We start from the raw sequence: 18,955 nt of genomic DNA, 5'->3' as shown, positions 1-18,955 counted from the left end.
CATCCACAAAGCACCCAGCAGTAGCCAGGCAGATTGCTGAGCGGTGCCATTTACAGGCTATATTGCTAATAAAAAACCAACCAGAAAGCCCAAATATTCCCTAACGGGATGCTGTTCCTCCACATTTTTTTATTGCATATCCTCTAAGCACACTGTTGTTTTTGGAGTACAGGCTGACCCAAGGCTGGCTGAAGCTGATAGGAAGCTTCCCATCCACTTAAGTGAGCTTCAGAAATGGTCCTTATAATGTCTGGTGCTTGCTAGGCCCTCCAGCCACAAGTGCCGAGACTAGCTAAAAGAGGCTAGAAAGCCTAAAAAAAAAAAATCAGAATTGAGGCAAATGCAAAGCTGGTTTTCTGCATGTCACGACCCAGACTGGACAGACCAGGGAGTCATGTTTAATTCGAAATTCCCTCAGGCTAAATTAAGGTGAAAGGACACCAAACGATCAGTTAAAGATTTTATTCATGACAGAAGCAAACTGAATTAGGGAGGAGTGGTAGTAGGTGGCAGGGTTTCTCACAACAGGAATTGGCATAGGACTACTGTAAACTGTGTAACCATATACATCAATTCAGGGAATAAGGAGATCCCTCCCATTGAGTCACGAGGTTCAGAACAGACCCCCTTGCTTTCCAGACTCCTCCTCAGAGAAGGGTCTATGGGTGGCTGGATCTACTCTCAGTCTCAGACTTGGTCAATGGTTTATATCTTGAAACAGATGAGGTGTAGGTATTGTGGAAAAGGAAAGAGAACGGAAGAAAGAGAGAGGAAAAGGAAGAGAGAAAGATTTCACCGGTCCTGGGTCGAAGAGAGAAAGATTTCACCAGTCCTGGGTCCACCGTTGGTTCAGTCAGCCGAGGTGGTCAGTCCTGGTGGGCTTGCACTCCCGGAGCTTCAGTTGGTGTCCTTTTAATCATCCTTGCCCCTCCTTCGGGCAGGCACCTGAACTCAGGTTAATGAGCAGTTTGTGAGCCTTTGGGCTTGGGGGTCGTTTGTGGAGTAACTTCTTCCCTGCAGACATGGCCATCAGAACAGCTTATCGGAACAGGGAGCTGTGCACCCTCCAGCACACCCTCCCCCTCCTGTTGCTGATGTCTGAGCTGATGGGCTTTTCACCTTGGTTCCTTGGTGTGCAGGGTTTGTCTTTCAGCAGAACTTGCCCCACCACAATGTTTGAGACATTAACTCTTTCAGTCTCTCACACTGCACTGCACTTTTCTCAGGAAGCATGTGTTGCAGCACCTGGGGGAACCTTTTTCCATGCCAGTGCTCCACTGTCTGCACCATTTTTTCCCCAAGGGTTTTGCTGCAGAGAAATGCAATTTACTCTTCCAGCAGGAAGTTCATGCATCAGCTACCAAAAAAAAGAATGTGCTCAGGTACTGATGAGGTGATGCTAGTATCAATTTTATGTTTCAGCAAGTGCAGAGGACACCGTGACTTGTGGGCTTTTTTCCCTTTGAAGTACAAAAATGACAGATGATCAGCCTCCCCCTTATGCTTCCAAGTAATTGTAGATTATAACAGTTCCTTGACTGGAAAGCAGTTACCTTACAGTTTCTTAACTATTTTCATCTTGAATGAGACTTCTTCAGAACAGCTTGAAGACTAGAGACAATTTTTCACGGTGCTACATATGTTTATATAGTCTCTATATATGCTGTATATACTAAACGAGATAAATTCATTCAGAGCTTATGCTCCATCAAGTTAAAGTGGATATTTTCATGCCCTGAACATAGTTAGATTCCTGTTCTTATTGGCATGTAATTATAATCTCATCTCTGAGTTTACATGCTTTCTTCTCTCCCTATACAGAAATTACTTCCTTGAAAGAAGCCATTTTTTATTATTCCAGGATGTTACCGGTAGATAACAGACTTCTAAACTTACAGATCTACAAACTTCTTCAGTGCATTCACCAGAAAGACAAGAAGCAAATAGAAAAGCTGGTCCAGAATGGATTCCCAAATCTCATTAATTTCACAGAGCCTATGGAAGGATATAGTGCCCTTCATTTGGCCTGCATTAAAAATGACACCGACATGTGCAGCTTCTTGCTGGAACAGGGAGCTCATCCAGATGTCCAGGACAAAATGGGACATACTCCAGCAATGAAGGCAGCTGAGCTAGGCCATGAGATGGTTTTGGATTTATTAGCAAAAGCTAAAGCAGACATGACTGCTGTGGATAATGAAGGGAAGGGTAAGTAAAAGGAACCTTATCAGACCAGAAATACCATAAAACAACCCCTTGCTGTGTTACACACTTGCTACATATGTTGTGTCCAATCTGTAGAGAGGAACCATGGTTGAGGGTAATCCTTACAGCTCAACAGAAGCTATTGGCCATAAGAACTTTGATGAAAATGAAAATAATTCTCCCTGAACAGTCTAGGGCTTTAAATCATAGGTCTCTCTAGTACATAGCTGAAAGATAACTTGTGATTGAGAATCGTGTTCCTCCCATGACCTGTCACATATTAAATTCTGGTTTACTCCCCAAGTTCAAATGCCCTAAACTAGAAGTCTTTTTTTGCGTGTGTATAGATATACCCTAAGAGAAGTTAATGGGTCTCTGTTGAAGGAGTTTGTCCATTCAGCTGTGAAGCTTACAGCCCAAGTAACCTTTCTAATAATTTAGTATTACACCATATTCCCTGCTGGTTTTCTTTGCAGGTGTTTTGTTTTACTGTATTTTACCTACAAGGCGGCACCACCACTGCACAAAAATTGCCTTGGATTATGGTGCAGATGTTAACAACTGTACTACTGATGGGAAGCCTGTATTTCTACAAGCCTGTGAGCAAGCTCATGATATTAAAGAAATATGTCTGAATTTCTTGGAAAGAGGAGCAAATCCCAATGCAAGAAACCCAGTATGAATATTTCTGTAACTAAAAACATTTATACAAGAGTTTAGAATAGTTACCAGATGACTAGAGTATATGTCTGTCGTGGTTTAACCCCAGCCAGCAACTAAGCACCACGCAGCCGCTCACTCACTCCCCCACCCACCCAGTGGGATGGGGGAGAAAATCGGGAAAAGAAGTAAAACTCCTGGGTTGAGATAAGAACAGTTTAATAGAACAGAAAAGAAGAAACTACTAATGATAACACTGATAAAATGACAACAGCAATAATAAAAGGATTGGAATGTACAAATGATGCGCAATACAATTGCTCACCACCTGCCGATGAACACCCAGCTATTCCCCAAGCAGCAATTCCCTGCCCCCCACTCCCCAGTTCCTAAACTAGACATGACATCCCATGGTATGGAATACCCCGTTGGCCAGTTTGGGTCAGCTGCCTTGGCTGTATCCTGTACCAACTTCTTGTGCCCCTCCAGCTTTCTTGCTGGCTGGGCTTGAGAAGCTGAAAAATCCTTGACTTTAGACTAAACACTACTGAGCAACAACTGAAAACATCAGTGTTATCAACATTCTTCGCATACTGAACTCAAAACACAGCACTGTTCCAGCTACTAGGAAGACTGTTAACTCTATCCCAGCTGAAACCAGGACAATGACCTTAAATCCTCACATTAAAATAATAAAGCAATGGCAAGTGCTTAACTCTGTGGCCATGCCTATTCCCTTTTCTGTACCACCCTTTTTTGCAGGAGCAGGGATTTAAGTCTTCTGCTTGAACCACGTATCCTGATTTAGATTGTGTAGATTAGAGTGAAAGTGTTTTACAAAACCAAAATGTAACTGGGCCATCTCTTAGGATTTGTAGTTCACTGTACTTCAGTGGACCAATGTTGATTTGTACTTTGCCTGGATGTGCCCTAAGGTTTTCAGAGTTGAAATAATATTCACTAAAAGGTGGGTCCAGCATGAAAAACCTGATGGAGAACCAAGGCAGGAACAAGGCATAAGAAACTCTTTTCTCTCTTTTGTATGCCTTAGTAATTTATTTGTTTACTTCCTCAATTCAACAAAGACCTGAAGGACTGAAGCTCTGTGCTGTTGATCAAGTCAAGGAGCTCAAGCTTTCCCTTAAAGCTACCCATGGCTCTTGCTTTGGTCCTAGTTTTGCAGTATCCTTCCTGGTTTGTAGTTATAGCAAAAACAATGTTTGGAAATCCTTATCTCATCTTCTCAGGCACGTGTCTGCTTCATGCACTCAGTGTACCTGCAGTATGAGAAACCTGAAATTTTTTTTGTAATATGATGGGCACATACCTGGTCACATAATGGGAATGGTTTGCTAGACCCAGAGAAAGACAGATACCAGGGAAGAACATATGGTTCAGTGGAACAGATCCACAGCTCACTGCTCTCTTTACCCCTGTGTAGAGTGGCAAGTCAGATATTCTAAGTGTTGCTGTGGGCCAACATGTTAATAGCAGGTGATCCCTGATCCAAGATGTGCTCTGTTCTTGGAAAGGTCACCAGATCTACCAAAGTCAGCCATTATAAAGAAAATAGGTAATGCTAATCACAAACATACACTATTATGTAGAAAAAGAGGCAGCACTAATGTATTACAATATGAACTTTTCCTCTCAGAACAGTAGTGAAATTCCCCAGTTGCTCTGCCTTCTCTGTAGCACTTCTCCAGCCATAGCTCCTTATGCTCTTTCATGGTAGAGGTGGTATTGTGTTAAATTTTGTAAACATGCATGAGAGCATGCACACAGAATAAGGAATTCCGTAACTAAGGAATTGATTTTCATGGGGACTATTCAGGGGATTCAAGTTACTAATGTACTTGAGTTGCTGGGATTTGACAACACATTTTAGCAGCATTACAACTAGATTCTTAAAGTTTACCTACAAGTGTCTTTGAAACTATTAGCCTTGTCTCCTTTTTTTGATAATACCTAAAAAGGAGACCTTCAGTTTTATGCCACCTTGCAAAAATCACATCATATTGTTCCAACCTGAATTACCATACAAAACATTCTGAATTGCTTTCTTGCTACATTGCAGGCTACGGGTCGCACAGCCTTAATGGAAGCAGCAAGAGAAGGTGTTCTCGAGCTGGTGCGTGGTCTACTTGAGAGAGGAGTCAATGTTAACCTATTTGACCTTGAAAGACACAGCGCTGCACATTTTGCAGCCAAAGGTGGCTTTTTTGAGGTATCATCATTTGTGGTGCTAAAGCATTGTTGCAAAGCCAAGCCTGTGTTATTTTTTGTTGTTATTAGGGTTTGTTGTTGTTGCTATATTTTTATTTTGAGTCCAGTATCTCAGCTGATCAAAGCATAATAATCAGCAGTCAAGAAGAGCTTCTTTTTAAGTATCAAATGGAATCCAGTAGTGATAGAATGTCTCTCATACTTGCAGAGCCTTTTTTGCCAAGGTACCTCTGAGTGTGTGTGCTAGTGTGGCTGGCTGGTGTGAACAGCTCCAATGGAGAGCTTGTTTCTCTCAACAAGTAGCATGTCACTGCTGTGTAACATGGATGAAACATTACCCTTATAAAAAGAGCAGATGCAAACAGCTGCAGATAGGCACTTTCTTCCTTATTCCCCATATCATCTTCAAAGTATATAAAATGATGCAGTTTTGATTGTGCATGCAATGTCAGTTACTTTAAGACAGTGGCCTGCAGGAGGCTGGCAGGAGTGAAGATTGTCCTTGATGTCTACAACTGAACAAAGTTTCTATTTCCTGAGTTAAGTAAGCACAGTACTATAGAAAACTTGAACGTTACGTACACATTGATCAGCTGGGCATGGGAGAGAAGTTCACTATATAAACTGGGAATATATGATATTACAATTCTTTGTAAATCATTCTCACACTTCCCCTCCTTAAGAAACAGACAAGATTTTTGCTGGTACCTTGTTTTTTCTAGATTCTGAGGATTATTTCAGCTTACAATGGAGACTTGGGCCTGATTGCTATGAATGGTAACACGCCACTTCATTACGCTGCAGAGGGAGGATTTACAAATTGCTGCAAGTTTATAGGACAAAGAGGTACATTAAAAATAAGTTACTTAGCAACTATCATGTATATTCTATTTCGGTGCTAAAGGAAAAATTTCGTCTGGGCATCTATAGAATCATAGAATCATTTAGGTTGGAAAAGACCTTTAAGATCATTGAGTCCAACCGTCAACCACGTCCACTAAACCATATCCCGAAAGTGCCTTGTCTAACGTGCTTTTTGAATACCTCCAGGGATGGTGACTCAACCGCTTCCATGGGCAGCCTGTTCCAATGCCTGACAACCCTTTCAGTAGAGAAATTTTTCCTAATATCCAATCTAAACCTCCCTTGCTGCAACTTGAGGCCATTTCCTCTCATCCTATCACCAGTCACCTGACAGAAGAGACCAGTACTCACCTCACTACAACCCCCTTTAAGGGAGTTGTAGAGAGGGATATGGTCTCCCCTCAGCCTCCTTTTCTCCAGACTAAACAACCCCAGTTCCCTCAGCCACTCCTCATAAGACTTGTGCTCCAGGCTCCTCACCAACTTGGTTGCCCTTCTCTGAACACGCTCCAGCACCTCAATGTCTTTCCTGTAGGGAGGGGCCCAAAACTGAACACAGCACTCGAGGTGCGGCCTCACCAGTGCCAAGTACAGGGGAGCAATCACTTCCCTGCTCCTGCTGGCCACACTATTTCTGATACAGGCCAGGATGCTGTTGGCCGCCTTGGCCACCTGGGCACACTGCTGGCACATATTCAGCTGGCTGTCAACCAGCACCCCCAGGTCTTTTTCTGCTGGGCAGCTTTCCAGCCACTCTTCCCTATGAAGGATTTGACTCTTGGGTATCATGTGGCAAATGTAATTCTTATTAATAAGTGCCTAACATAGGGCATTATGACTTATTTCTACTCACGTGGCTGAGATAAAACATTTCTCAAAGCAAACAGCAGAAACATCATAAGTTTGTATAACTTAGAATTGGACTGTACTAAGTGGTTCTGGTTTTAGCTGTTTTTAGATGTATAGTATTGAAACTTCCAATTGAAAGTTAATTTTTGGTTTGCTGATAATTTTAAAAAAAGATCTCTATATAGTCATGGGGAAAACTTCATGCCCATGGGTATTGAAACATATTCCAAAGCAGCTGTGATCATTTTCTAACTTAGTCAGATGATCATAACACTTCAAGCTTTGATTCAAGAGGACCATGCAAAGTCCTATGTTCTGTTCTTGTGATTCAAACATTTAACTAGTGATCCATCACCAAACTGCAAGGTTGGGGTATAGAACATTGAGGGATATTTTAATCTTAGTTTGTTTCTTCTTAACCTTGCTCATCACTTCAAGTAAAAATGTAAAGTTTCTACTGAACTTCTGCCTTTCTATACATATTCATGAATGGACAGATAAGTAAAGCATGGGTTGCCCAATGAATCTCCCTTTGGGAAACAAATATGGACACGTGACTAACCTTCCAGTCTGGGATCAATGATGCGGTTCCATCTAGTATCACTATTTCTAGTTAAGACAGTATAGAATTGTAGACCTGTGGCGATTAGTTACATGTATATTACAAGTCTCTTCTATTACATAATTAGGAATTCCACTGCATTGTCAGTGAAATTGTGTCCCTGTTTTTAGGCTGTGATCCTACATGGACAAACTTGTTAACGAAGACACCAAGAGCCATTGCCAAGGAAGGCGGTTTTAAAGCAGCAGCAGCAGAATTGCGTAAAATTGAAAATGCCTTTATAAAACAGTCCAAGCCTGGGGCTAAGGAGGACAACCCCCGCTGGGCACTGAGGCTGTACGACTGGTCCTTAGAGCACCAGGCTGCCCTCCGCAAGGAGTTTCAGGCCATTGACCAAGGAGATGGGACAGTGGCTAAAGATGATTTTATATCAGTTATTCAGAAGCAGTGTGCCTTTGTGGACATTGAACAAATACAAACTATTGCTGAAATGCACGAAGGATCTCACCCTGAGGGAATCAACACTGAAGAATTTTTTAAAGGCTCTAAATACCTGCAGAAAAGCTGTCTTATAATGTCCTTTGGACCAAAAGGGAAGAAGGGGAAGAAAGGAAAGAAACGAAGAGGCAAAAGAGGCATCGCCATCCCCGTGCCGATCTGTGTTATCCCAAAGAGTGCATGTCCACGTAGGGAAGATGGCTTCCCTGTGTACTTGATTGAGGCTATTCAGAACATTGCTGAGAGCTACCATTTTAACCGAGACCACCCATCTGCTCATCCTGTGCATGACGACCGTGCCTGGTATATAGATGAGCCAAGGAAAATGTACATGAATATTAACTACCTTGTCAGAGCAGGAGACATTCTGTCGCTACAGAAAGCATTTGAGGAGGGTGTGCCAGTAGACATAAAAGATAAGTATTACAAAACACCTTTGATGGCTGCATGTGCAAGTGGGAACATAGATGTTGTGCAGTATCTTCTGGAAAAGGGGTAAGATCATTTCAGAGATTTGTTTTTAAATTGCTATTTTAGAAGGGCTTTGAAAAGCATAAATTTCCAGTAAACATTTGTATGCAACAGACTATGGTTTGTTTTTTATTTACATAACATTTAGTATTAAATTTAGTTCCATAAGATCCTGAGTTACAGAGGGTAATTTATTATTTTTCACATTTTAGTAACAGAGAAATAGAAATACCCAAGAGGTTCTCCACATCTGAAATTTTTGGTTTCTGGGCTGCCAACATCTTGGTCAGATGCAGAGTACCTACACATCCAGTCTGTTGGAACTGCAGTTAGTTCATACCCATGTCTCAAATAGTGCCTCCTCAAAACTGAACTCTCAAAATCGGATAAATGATTTTGGGGAAATCAGGCTCAAGTGACTTGCCTGAAATCATCAAGGCAATCCTGGACTTCCCTGTTCCACATGCCAGGGCCTTTGCATGCAAATGTTTTAAGGGGATAAGCATTCTAATAATTTTTCTCTGCAGCCTCAGCAGGCTGAGGCAGCAGGATTTACACCAGAAGCGTGTGCTGCTATTTAGTCTGTTCCTCACTTTAGAAGTGCTTCAGCAATTTTGTAGCCTACAGACACACTTGTGGAAAATCTCAATGGTAGCTTAAAAATGAAAGCAATTTAAGAAAGATTAAGTCATACTTGTGTAATAGCATAATCTCTTCTTTTTTATTGTCAGACTGCTGTAGTCCTACAGCCATTCACATAAACGCTTAAATGAACATTTTTCAAATATATTAACATTAGCTTTGTTCTCTATCTGTAACTAGAATTCATTTTAACATTCATTTCTCAGGATAAGTGGCTGTAGTCGTTGCTCCCATTCCTGCAAAGACTTAACAGCACACGGATCTTTACACACCCTGGTAATTACATGGACATTCCTAGAGCATATGGAAAGCTGTGTAAATGTGTACATTCAAGTCTTCCAAAGATAAGGAAGGATGCAAGAGTTAGCAAATTAATCTCTACTGCTTTCGCCAAGCCTCACTAGACAGCACTGGAATCACATCTCATCATATTTATCATTTAGACCTAGAAATGGAATAACTTAGTTTAGAAAAAATAGTACCAATTTTGAGATTTTTGAATTGACAGAAATCAGAAAATGGAGAGGAAAGTTATCAGTACAGTGTTTAGCTTTGCATCTTTCAACAGCATGGACTTTCAGACACTTTCAGTTTGGCATGGGAGTTCAAATACTTTTTACAATATAACCTTTTCAGTATGGTATCACAAATCCATATCGAATAGAAAACAAAACATTTATCTGGAGCTATAGAAAATGCTGGGGTTTAAACATAAATTGGTGGTATCTACTTTCTATCTTGTTCCAGAAAGTCTCAGAAGTAAAGTAAATTTGGGCTAAAGGCAAATTCAGTGCTTGATCAGGAGAAAATGCTGAAGAATTTTTAAGTCGGTGCTGTGTTGTCCCTGTTCCCTTAGATCAGTTTGTTTCCGATAGAATGAGGTTAGCAAAAAGGATTCAGGGGCAGACAGACTATCAGTACAGGCATGGAGGCTGGGTTGAGAGTGAAAGCGGAATAACTGGACCCACTTATTTTAATGAGAAATATAAAGGAAATTAAAACTGCATGCGAATAAACCATAGTGGCTAAGCAACTGAACGGTAACAAAGTTAAAACTGGTAGGTTGGGGGAATTTACTGTGTTAACGTCTCACCAAAGGCAGAATTCTGAAAAGATTAAAAATTTAAACAGGAAAAGAAAAACAGATAAATCTGTTCTTTTGATCGAGTTAAATATTAACCATCTGATCTGAAGAGCAAAAAAGCTATCCCTGGAAGCAGCTTCCTTCATAATCTTTCTTCCTTCTCCCTCCCTCCATGTCTTTTGGGAAGACACCAGCTCTTTGTCCCTAGAGTAAATGGGACAGTGACCTCTAGGCTGTCTTAAATACACTGCAAAGTAATTCACTCTGCTTGAATACTAGGGAATCCCCTCATGAGGTTTTGACCCCTTCTGAACCCGCGCATGGCACATGTGGGAGATGGCAGACCTGGGCATGGTCTGTGCTTTCTTCAAAAATATGAGGGAACCATATTTCTTCCCTTTTAACACCATCAAGGGGCTCTAGTGGCTCTTGTTCCCCAAGCCTTGCTTTTGCATCACCCCAGCCCAAAAGCTCCCAAGGCAGCCAGTTGCTAAAAGGCTGATAATGCTTTTCCCCTCAGCTTCATCCGAAGGCAGTGTATTGGAAATATCTCCCCCAAACTAGCCCTTGCATCCTCCAGAAGATGCCAGTTTTAACCTGGGAGCAGAAACAGATCTAGCCCAGTGGCACAGTGGCTGAAGAAGTTTTAAATGCTCAGATTTTATGAGGTAGACCTTCTCTAACTCATTTGTATATTGGACAGTAGGCAATTTTGCCATGGGTTTTAGAGCACCTGTTCTTGGCCCAGAAGCATTCTTTTTTTCAATTCCTTAATCTGCTTCTTGCCGTTCTCAGTGAAGCTGGAGCACAAACACTGGCAGCATTTTACAGGACTTACCTGTTTGGATGCCTATTTTTCTCTGTACCTGTGAAAACCTCCATGTAGAAAACACTGTGTTGGCTTAGAGGGGGATATGATCACCACCCAGGCACACCCTTACAATTAATATATAGCTTGTCATGGAATGTCAGATACTAAAATGGTTTCAGAGTAGCAGTAGCAATATGAAAATATTTATTTACATTGACTATGCCATTGCAGCGGGCAGTTAATGTTGATTGTACTTGGAGCTGTGGATGTTACCATATCTAGTTGCTAGCTTCATCTGCCACGGCTCCTCTTAACTCTTTTGTAGGGCTGATGTAAACGCAGCAGACAATTTCATGTGGACTCCTCTCCACCACGCTTGCTATAACGGACACATAGATGTTGCTGAACTGATAGTGAAGGCTGGAGCGGCAGTGGATGCACCTGCAATAGGCAATGCAACCCCACTAATGAGAGCCATTGAGATCTGCAGATTGGATATAGTCTGTTTTTTAATCAGTGCGGGTGCTGACATCCAAACAACAAACAGCAATGGTAAATATCAATGTCTCCCCAAAAGGAGAGGCCTGTTTCCTTATGAGTATACATGTTTTATTAAAAAACCTAAGCTCTTGGAACACTTTGAGAAGTGTTCTGAATTTATGATTGCTGTCAGGATTGGGATGAAGGTAAGAGTTAGGTTCAATTAGTTTTCTACAGTATGGAGTCACTATTCTAAGGACTCAGCTTTCCTGGGATTTATGCATCTAGAAAATAAAGTAACATGATTAATTACATGATTAAGGAGGCTATTGCCCCTCACAGGATAAATACAGAGTTATAAGTGTCTTTAATGAAAAAAATTCTAGCTAGTTATGAATGTTATTTAATGGAAAATTAGATTTTAGTTGTGGTCAGTGTGTATTCTGCTACCATTTAAATCCCTTATTTTTATGCACAGGCAGCGCTGGTTAAAAAAAATTTCTTGCTGCTTAGCACATAAATATTACTCCCTAAGAAAAAAAAAAATTGATTTAACAGAAAAACAAATCTGAACTGATATTGAAGTGTTACTTCCTTGCAGCAGATCCCTCATTCAGTATTATTTCCTCTATATTCAGAGTAATTTAAATAGTTGACATTTATCACATTTTAAGCCCTTGCTGTAACATAGGAAGCAATATTGCTGTGTAACAAGACTTTCCTTCCCAAAATGCCTTACAGGTGAAACCCTGCTTGTAGAAGGGATGTGTATTCTCCATTTCTATTGCCACATGAAGTTTCAATTCACACAGCAGTTTAGTCTCGCAACTACTTTACAGCCACAGGGTCTCATCTTGTAAGATCCAGGGGAGTTTTTCCTTTCTTAGGCACTGAAGGTGTTCAGCACTATTTAAACCACAGGGCTTTCCCTTGATTCCTTGCCAGCCACAGAGCAGGCACTGGAAGAGGTAGATACCTACAATAACTTGCCCGACATTCCTAACCTTGTACTATGCTGGCCATCTTGTAGTGCTAAATGCTTGCAGCTCTCAAAGATCAAAATTACAACCTGCATGACCAGTATATTAAGCTGCAAATGTCAGGACATTAAGAGCAAAGCAACCACTCCAAGAATTCCTGCAATATTTGGTGTCAAGGCTTGTTTCTGCAAGCAGTGCTGATGACTGCCAGTTGTCACACCAATGTCAGGCACACTGCTGGCACTCTGAATGGTTAATAAAAGAGAGGTCTAATTAAATTCAGTTGACTGTAGTGTCATTGTCCAGTTGCAATAACAATTGCCATTTTCATGGCTTATAAAGGTATTTGTTTTTTTAATTACAGGAAGGAATGCTCTTGATATTGCTAAAGTATTTGCAGATTCTAGAATAATTGATCTGCTCCAAAATAAACTGGAAAATTTGCCAAAATCACCAGAAAAAAAAGCAGAGAAAGAAAAAGTTATGAAGCCAAAGTCACCTTCTACACTGATGCCTGTAGAGGTACAAGCCATGAAAAAAGAGATATGAGAGATGGTAACAAAAGATTGACTTGCAAATAGTTAGTAGAGTGCATGCTTCTTTCATTTATTTGTCATCCATGTCTCTTTACAGCTATAAATCAGGCAGTTTTGTTAAAGTGAGTCTTTTCAGAAGCCAGTACTAGTACTTGTTCATCGGTTGAAATTTTAGCTTGTTAATTATATGAACTTCATGTCTTCCCCAGTCCCACTTAAGAATTATGTCCTATATCCCTGACAGACCACAGAAAAATATTTCCTCCTCTTCTCCCCCTTCTCCTGAAGTTTATGATCATCTAGCTCTGTTGTGATAGATACTGAAAAACTGGTAACCATAATTTCTTAAAGGGAGCAGCTGTTTCTTCACAGGATAAGACCAAGGCCCTTCGAATTAGTAGAAAGGTCTTTTTATTCTGCTAATCCAACTCACTGAGGTGACATCAGGCTTGCTGACTTCTCATTTCCCAGGTTGTCTCACATCCTTCCTCTTCTACTATTGGCCAAGTCCTGATTCTCAAATCCCACACTGATGTTTGGCTGTTGTACTTCTGAATGCCTTTCCTGCACCCCCGGGAGCCTCGAGTACCTCACCATTGCCCTAGTTCCCAAGCTGACATCAGCCTTCGTGACCACATCCTCCTTGTCTTATTGGGGATGAGATCTTCCTGATTTGCCAGCAGTACTTGTTAGTCAGACCCGAGATGCTCTTAGGAGAGAAAATGCAGTTGTAGCTGCATTGCTGGAAGTGTCCTTCAGCAGCCCTGCCCCAGACAGCATAGTAAATATGTCCAGTAGCCACTGATCAGTTTCCCCCTTTCAAAAATGTTTTGTATGTCAGGGATAGTATAGGACTTTCATAGGCAGGATGATGGCAACCTTAGGTGCTTATTTATTCATTTCCTGGCACAGGATGGAATCACCTGTGGTACTAGGCGATTGTCTTGTGAGTCTTAAAGAGCAGTTAATGTTTTAGCGTCCAAGGAGAGTCATCCTCTGCCTTTTAAAAGGTTTCCCCTCACGATTTTTGGTTATAAACCCCCCCCCGCAAACAACCAGCTTTAATAAAAACAGATTCTGAACAGAAAAAGAAAAACACGCTGACAGTACATAGATAGGAAAAGAAGTATCAGAAAGTGCAGGATGTGTGCCTTGCTTCCGAATGTGATATATTTGTATAACTGATAACATCTTCTCTTTCAGACTTCACAGGTATCTCTGCCAGCTGTAGAAAAATCCATTCTTGAAAAGACAACACATTCTCTTAAGGACAGTGTTATTTATCTGAACTCTTTGATAACCAGTGGTGCTACCAAGAAAGATGACATCGCATTTAAACCCAGAAAAGTACGTACAGTAGCAAAACATGAGCTCAGTGTCACATTCATTTAAAGCTAGATCTTGCTGTAGATCAAAAACCAGAACAATCTGATGAAATGACTTCACAATTCAAGTAGCTTATAGATGATGTGACACAGGCTAGAGAGATTGCCACAAAACAACAGTAAAGAGCTCATATATATGTGTATATTATATATAATATATACACATATATTTATATAAAACAAATTGTCATGGAAATCAAGTTCTCATCAGGTTTTAAAATAGGATTAAAGTGGACCTGCAGCAAAATACAAATGCAACTATGTTGATGGTATGGATTTTTACATTCTCACACTTAAAGAATAGGAGTACTTGTGCATGGGACCAGCACCAACTTCTAACTTGCCTTCTCAGTTAGTTATCACATGATTACTTATGTCAGTGACAGTTACTGAACTAAATGGATCACAGTACACTAAATATCTACTTTCTAGAGTTAGAATACTGGAAATGCAATTTTTGTATCAGGGACTTGTTAATACTCATTCACAAATAACTGAGAAACAGAAAAAGATTATCATAGAGAAGTAATTTTTTAAATATTTTTCTTTCTTCTTAAAAAGGAAAAGAAAACCATTGCTGACAGGGAAGTTTTATTTGGAGTTTGTTTACCATTTCCCTAACCCTGATTTGTGCTTGTTTCTGCCGTGGTCTCAGGGGAATAAGGCTACATTGCCAGCAACTCTACAGCTAATCACTATTTTCCACTCTGAGGATCTTGGGCCTGAGTCAGTCATTCTAAACAATTAGCTTTGGATCTTCTTTCCCACATTCTCCCTAACCTGAGCCCATGGCATGTTATAGATTGGAAGTGACAATAAGAGAATGCTCTGCTTATATGTACATAAATCATTGTGGTATCTTCCACTGGGAGGCTGCACTAGTTTTTGTCTGTGTCTCAGGATGGAAAGGAGTGCTAGAACATGGCTCTGTTTGGCTAACAGTATCTTCTTAATGCTTCAGTTGTGGAAGTCATGTCCAAATTAACTACAAATACCTTTGTTTTGTAGATTTGGGCCCCTGAAGCTGCAACAGAGGAGCTAATAAGAAAGCAAGAATTGCTCCGTGAACGCTTTACTCTTGATGACCACTCAGAAAGCTTCACGAGCCCCTTTAATAGAAAAGTTATGGAATAAGAACACCAGCTGGAAGAAGCTACTTTAGCATGTATTTTGAGGGGACAAAGATCAAAAAGGCTACTTCTCTGTAAGGAAGGAATCATACAGTGCTCAGTAAATGTAACTCAGTTGTGACAAAAAAAAAAAAAAAAGTAGCAAGTTTTTCCTCTGTAGATTATGTTGCTTACACACAATCTTTTTTTATGGACTTTGTCTGGAAAAAGGTTTCCAAGTCTTGGTGCTGGCTCAGTGTGCTTCATGGATTGGCCGCTGTTGTGACACATACATCCTTTGTCTTTGGAAAGGTATGGCTTTATGAGGCTGTTTTTCACCCCAGCAAAAAACTTCTTCCTGGAAGATATGTTACCGTTTCTACTAAAAGGGTGTTAAATATAAAGAAATTAAGATAGCATTCAGTAATTAAGACAACAGAAAGTACAGAATTTACAACCAGGACTACTACTGTCTAGTGTACTGCTTTCACGTTCTGCCACTCACTTGCAAGAGTGCACAAGCCTTTCTCCTCACTTGCTGAGGATGTATTCCGCAAGTGCACTGTTGCAAAGTTGTTATCAAGACCTTCAGATATTTTAAGCAAACTTGGAAAACATTCAAAGATTTTGTGAGTGCAGGTTCTTGTATCAACAGCTTCATCCACAGCTAATCCAAATCAGTGCTTGCCCCTACAACAGTGAAGTCAACAGATATTGCCCCTGCTATTTTAATGAGTTCTTTAGTCAGGAAGGATTTGGTGTCTTAGAGTTAAACTGACCAGGCTGTGGTAATGAATAAAAGTTCATTTTAGGAAGTGTATAACGTCAAGATTCATGTGATAGGAGCAGGTCAAAACAGCATGGGTTCTGCTGAGGGACTCTGCTCCTCTGGAATCCTGTTGAGTATGTCTGCAAAATAGTTGGCAGCACAAAAGTGAGTCCAATTCAGAGCTTCAAAAAGGCAGTTACAGGTGAGAAGTTTTGGGTAAGCAGAGGCTGGAAATGCTGGGAATATTTAGCTTAGAGAGGAAATAAGTGGGAGGGAATGCCATAAAATATATCTAAAGCAGCAAAAGTGTGGAGAAGTGAATTGAAACCTGCTATCTGTTTTTTCACAGGATACAAGAACATTCAGACTACAGGAAAAAAAAAAAAACCAGCACACATTAAATACTGTACAATGTGTAAATAGCCTGTGGAACCCTCTAGCCCAATTATCCTTGGAAACTTAAAGAAATATTTACACAGATTGTGAGAAGAGTCTAGTTAACTAACACATAAGGGATAAAAATCTCTTGTGTTTCAGGACCTCAGCTAATTACTGTTGGCATATGATAGTTTTCTAGCAATGCAGTTCACTTCCTGATTGTCCACTGTGGTGATGTGTGTGTCCCTTAGGAGAGAAGATGACACTAGCCTAGACAGACACTGTAAATTAGATCAGCTTCTGGTTTGATAGTACCCATTCTTCAAATTTATTTTAATGTTGTGAGACTTCAAGAGCTGTCTGGCTCAAGAGTACAGCTACTTTTGAAAATTTGTTTTCAAACATACTCTTCTTTTTTTTGAACTGCAAGTCTTGAATTCTGGAATCTGAGCTTCAAACTGGGTTCTTTCCTTCTGGTTCATCATTTCTTGTAATAAGAACCAAGTTTTGCCCATGCTGATGTGTGTGATACAGCATTTCCATGCCTGGATTTGCCTAGGTATGAAGAGAGCAGGGTAGAAGATTGTTGGGGAAAGCCTGCGTGGTCATGTTCTTAAAGACACCACCACTGCCTGCATGATGCTGCATGCAGTGATCCCTTTATAACTCTAGCTGCACATCTAAATGCAAATATGATACTTAGTAGCAACCAAGACAACTGCAAAGTAGATATATCTAGTGAGATATAACTTTCAGATACCACTACTGAACATATTGTTTGCATGAATGTGGTTGTGCATGAGTAGTTTATGACAAGTCGCTTACATTGAGAAAATATCCTGATATGTTTAGCATTTTAATAGCTCTGTATAAAGAAAGACTTTACAGGCAAGTGAGACACCATTTCAAATATCAGCTGTCTTGGAATTCTTAATATCAGCATATCATCTTTGCCTGTCAGCATAAAACTTCTGCTGACTGCAGATGATTGTAAGTAACAAAAATAACAGTGTTAAAGTTAGTCATAGAAGGCAGTGCAGGCAAGGAGCAGGAAGCCCATGAACAGTTGTAAGTAAAACTGCATCCCTAAAAGGAGAGGCATGGGGTCAATTTGCTAAACAGTAGCCATCAAAATAAAATCAAGCAGCACAGTCAGAAACTCCTAACTTATCCTGTAATGTAAAACTGTGTTTCTGGCAGAATTATATCATGGGGATTAGCTAGGCGAGTTCTCTGCTGTTAGACCCAGTTGCTCAGCTCTGCTCTCTGGAAGTACCACAGACGTACTTCTTGCTTGGGTAAATACTGCCACGTTAAGATGTGGACCATTTTCTGCTGGCTGTGTTCATTAGGGTAACTGTAACCAAATTGACAAGAACTTGAATGCAAAGGGAACAAGCTAACCTGGCCAGCAGAAGGGGCTGTCTCCTGTATCTGTTTGGATCACATTTTAGAATTAGGCTTGTTGGCAAGTAACCTCTGAAAAAGTTTTTCAGAAAAGACTGTGCTGAGAGGGGGCCATTTTCTGTTCCCATAGGAAATCCTTATGGCCACCATCCATGTGCTTTGTCATCACAGCCAAGATGGGCTGCAGACTCTCACAGTCTTCACATGTTGTCCCACAAGAAGAGGGGGCAAAAGTTGTCCCTCAGCTGTACGCAACACGATGGTTAACTAGAGAGAAATATTTGTGCTCCTTTGGCCTGCTGGCTTTCCCGTAGCCCCCTCATCTTCTCCGTAGCAGGCTGCCCAAAGAGTTGTCAGACTTGTCTCACAAGCTACCACCCCATCTCTCATCCAGCTCTCGGTCTGGGACCGACTGGCTTTCTGCAGGAGTGCAGCGCAACAGAAGAGGTGAGGCAAAGCGTCATCACACACAATGCAAGGTTAGCCACGCAACCACACGCAGTTGTGAAGAGAGCTCATTTTGTGCAAGAGAAGAAACATTTACCAAACATACATGAGGGACATTATACAGGACTACCCGTCCCAGGGATTTCTGTCCCCACCCGAAATTGTTTCCTCAGACTAGCTTGGTTAGTGATTTTTGCTGCTATTACAGGGCTGTGGTACTGTTTAGGGCTTTCCAAGTCAGTCTCAACATTAAGATCTTATTAACCGAGTGGCCTCAGTGCTGTCTGTTGAGGGTACCAAACAGTAAATGGTGTCACTATTGTATGTCTGAGCCTTCCCTACAGTCCCTTTTAAAGAGAGAAAGGCAGCGATATTTTTGTTAATTTACATATTGAAAAAATAACTACCTTGTGGCATTTTCAGAGAATGGAGTATAATAAGCACCTAACACTGACTCTAATGGTGTTTTGATAACTAACACCCAATCAAAAAATCCAGTGCTCAGAAAACATTGTGCAGGAATAGTCAATTCATTCAGGTCCCAGTGGCACAGAGTCAGATAGCAGAGCAGACTGAAGGGTTTGGCTGGAGT

General features: G+C 40.8%; 1 protein-coding gene across 1 annotated transcript; it reads left to right on the top strand.

Annotated features, from left to right (window-relative positions):
• Positions 1-1,862: 1,862 nt before the first annotated feature.
• ANKEF1 (ankyrin repeat and EF-hand domain containing 1) lies at positions 1,863-15,387 on the top strand. Its single transcript, XM_010575056.1, is given in 9 exon segments — positions 1,863-2,208; positions 2,682-2,881; positions 4,943-5,092; positions 5,814-5,937; positions 7,537-8,359; positions 11,198-11,424; positions 12,697-12,887; positions 14,072-14,215; positions 15,262-15,387. Coding segments are annotated over 9 exon segments (2,331 nt in total).
• Positions 15,388-18,955: the final 3,568 nt, after the last annotated feature.

This window comes from Haliaeetus leucocephalus, unplaced genomic scaffold (assembly GCF_000737465.1).
Source record: "Haliaeetus leucocephalus isolate CR32 unplaced genomic scaffold, Haliaeetus_leucocephalus-4.0 Scaffold450, whole genome shotgun sequence".
NCBI classification, from domain to species: domain Eukaryota; kingdom Metazoa; phylum Chordata; class Aves; order Accipitriformes; family Accipitridae; genus Haliaeetus; species Haliaeetus leucocephalus.
Note: the sequence above shows the minus strand (reverse complement) of the source record. Positions and strands in the feature narration are given on the sequence as shown.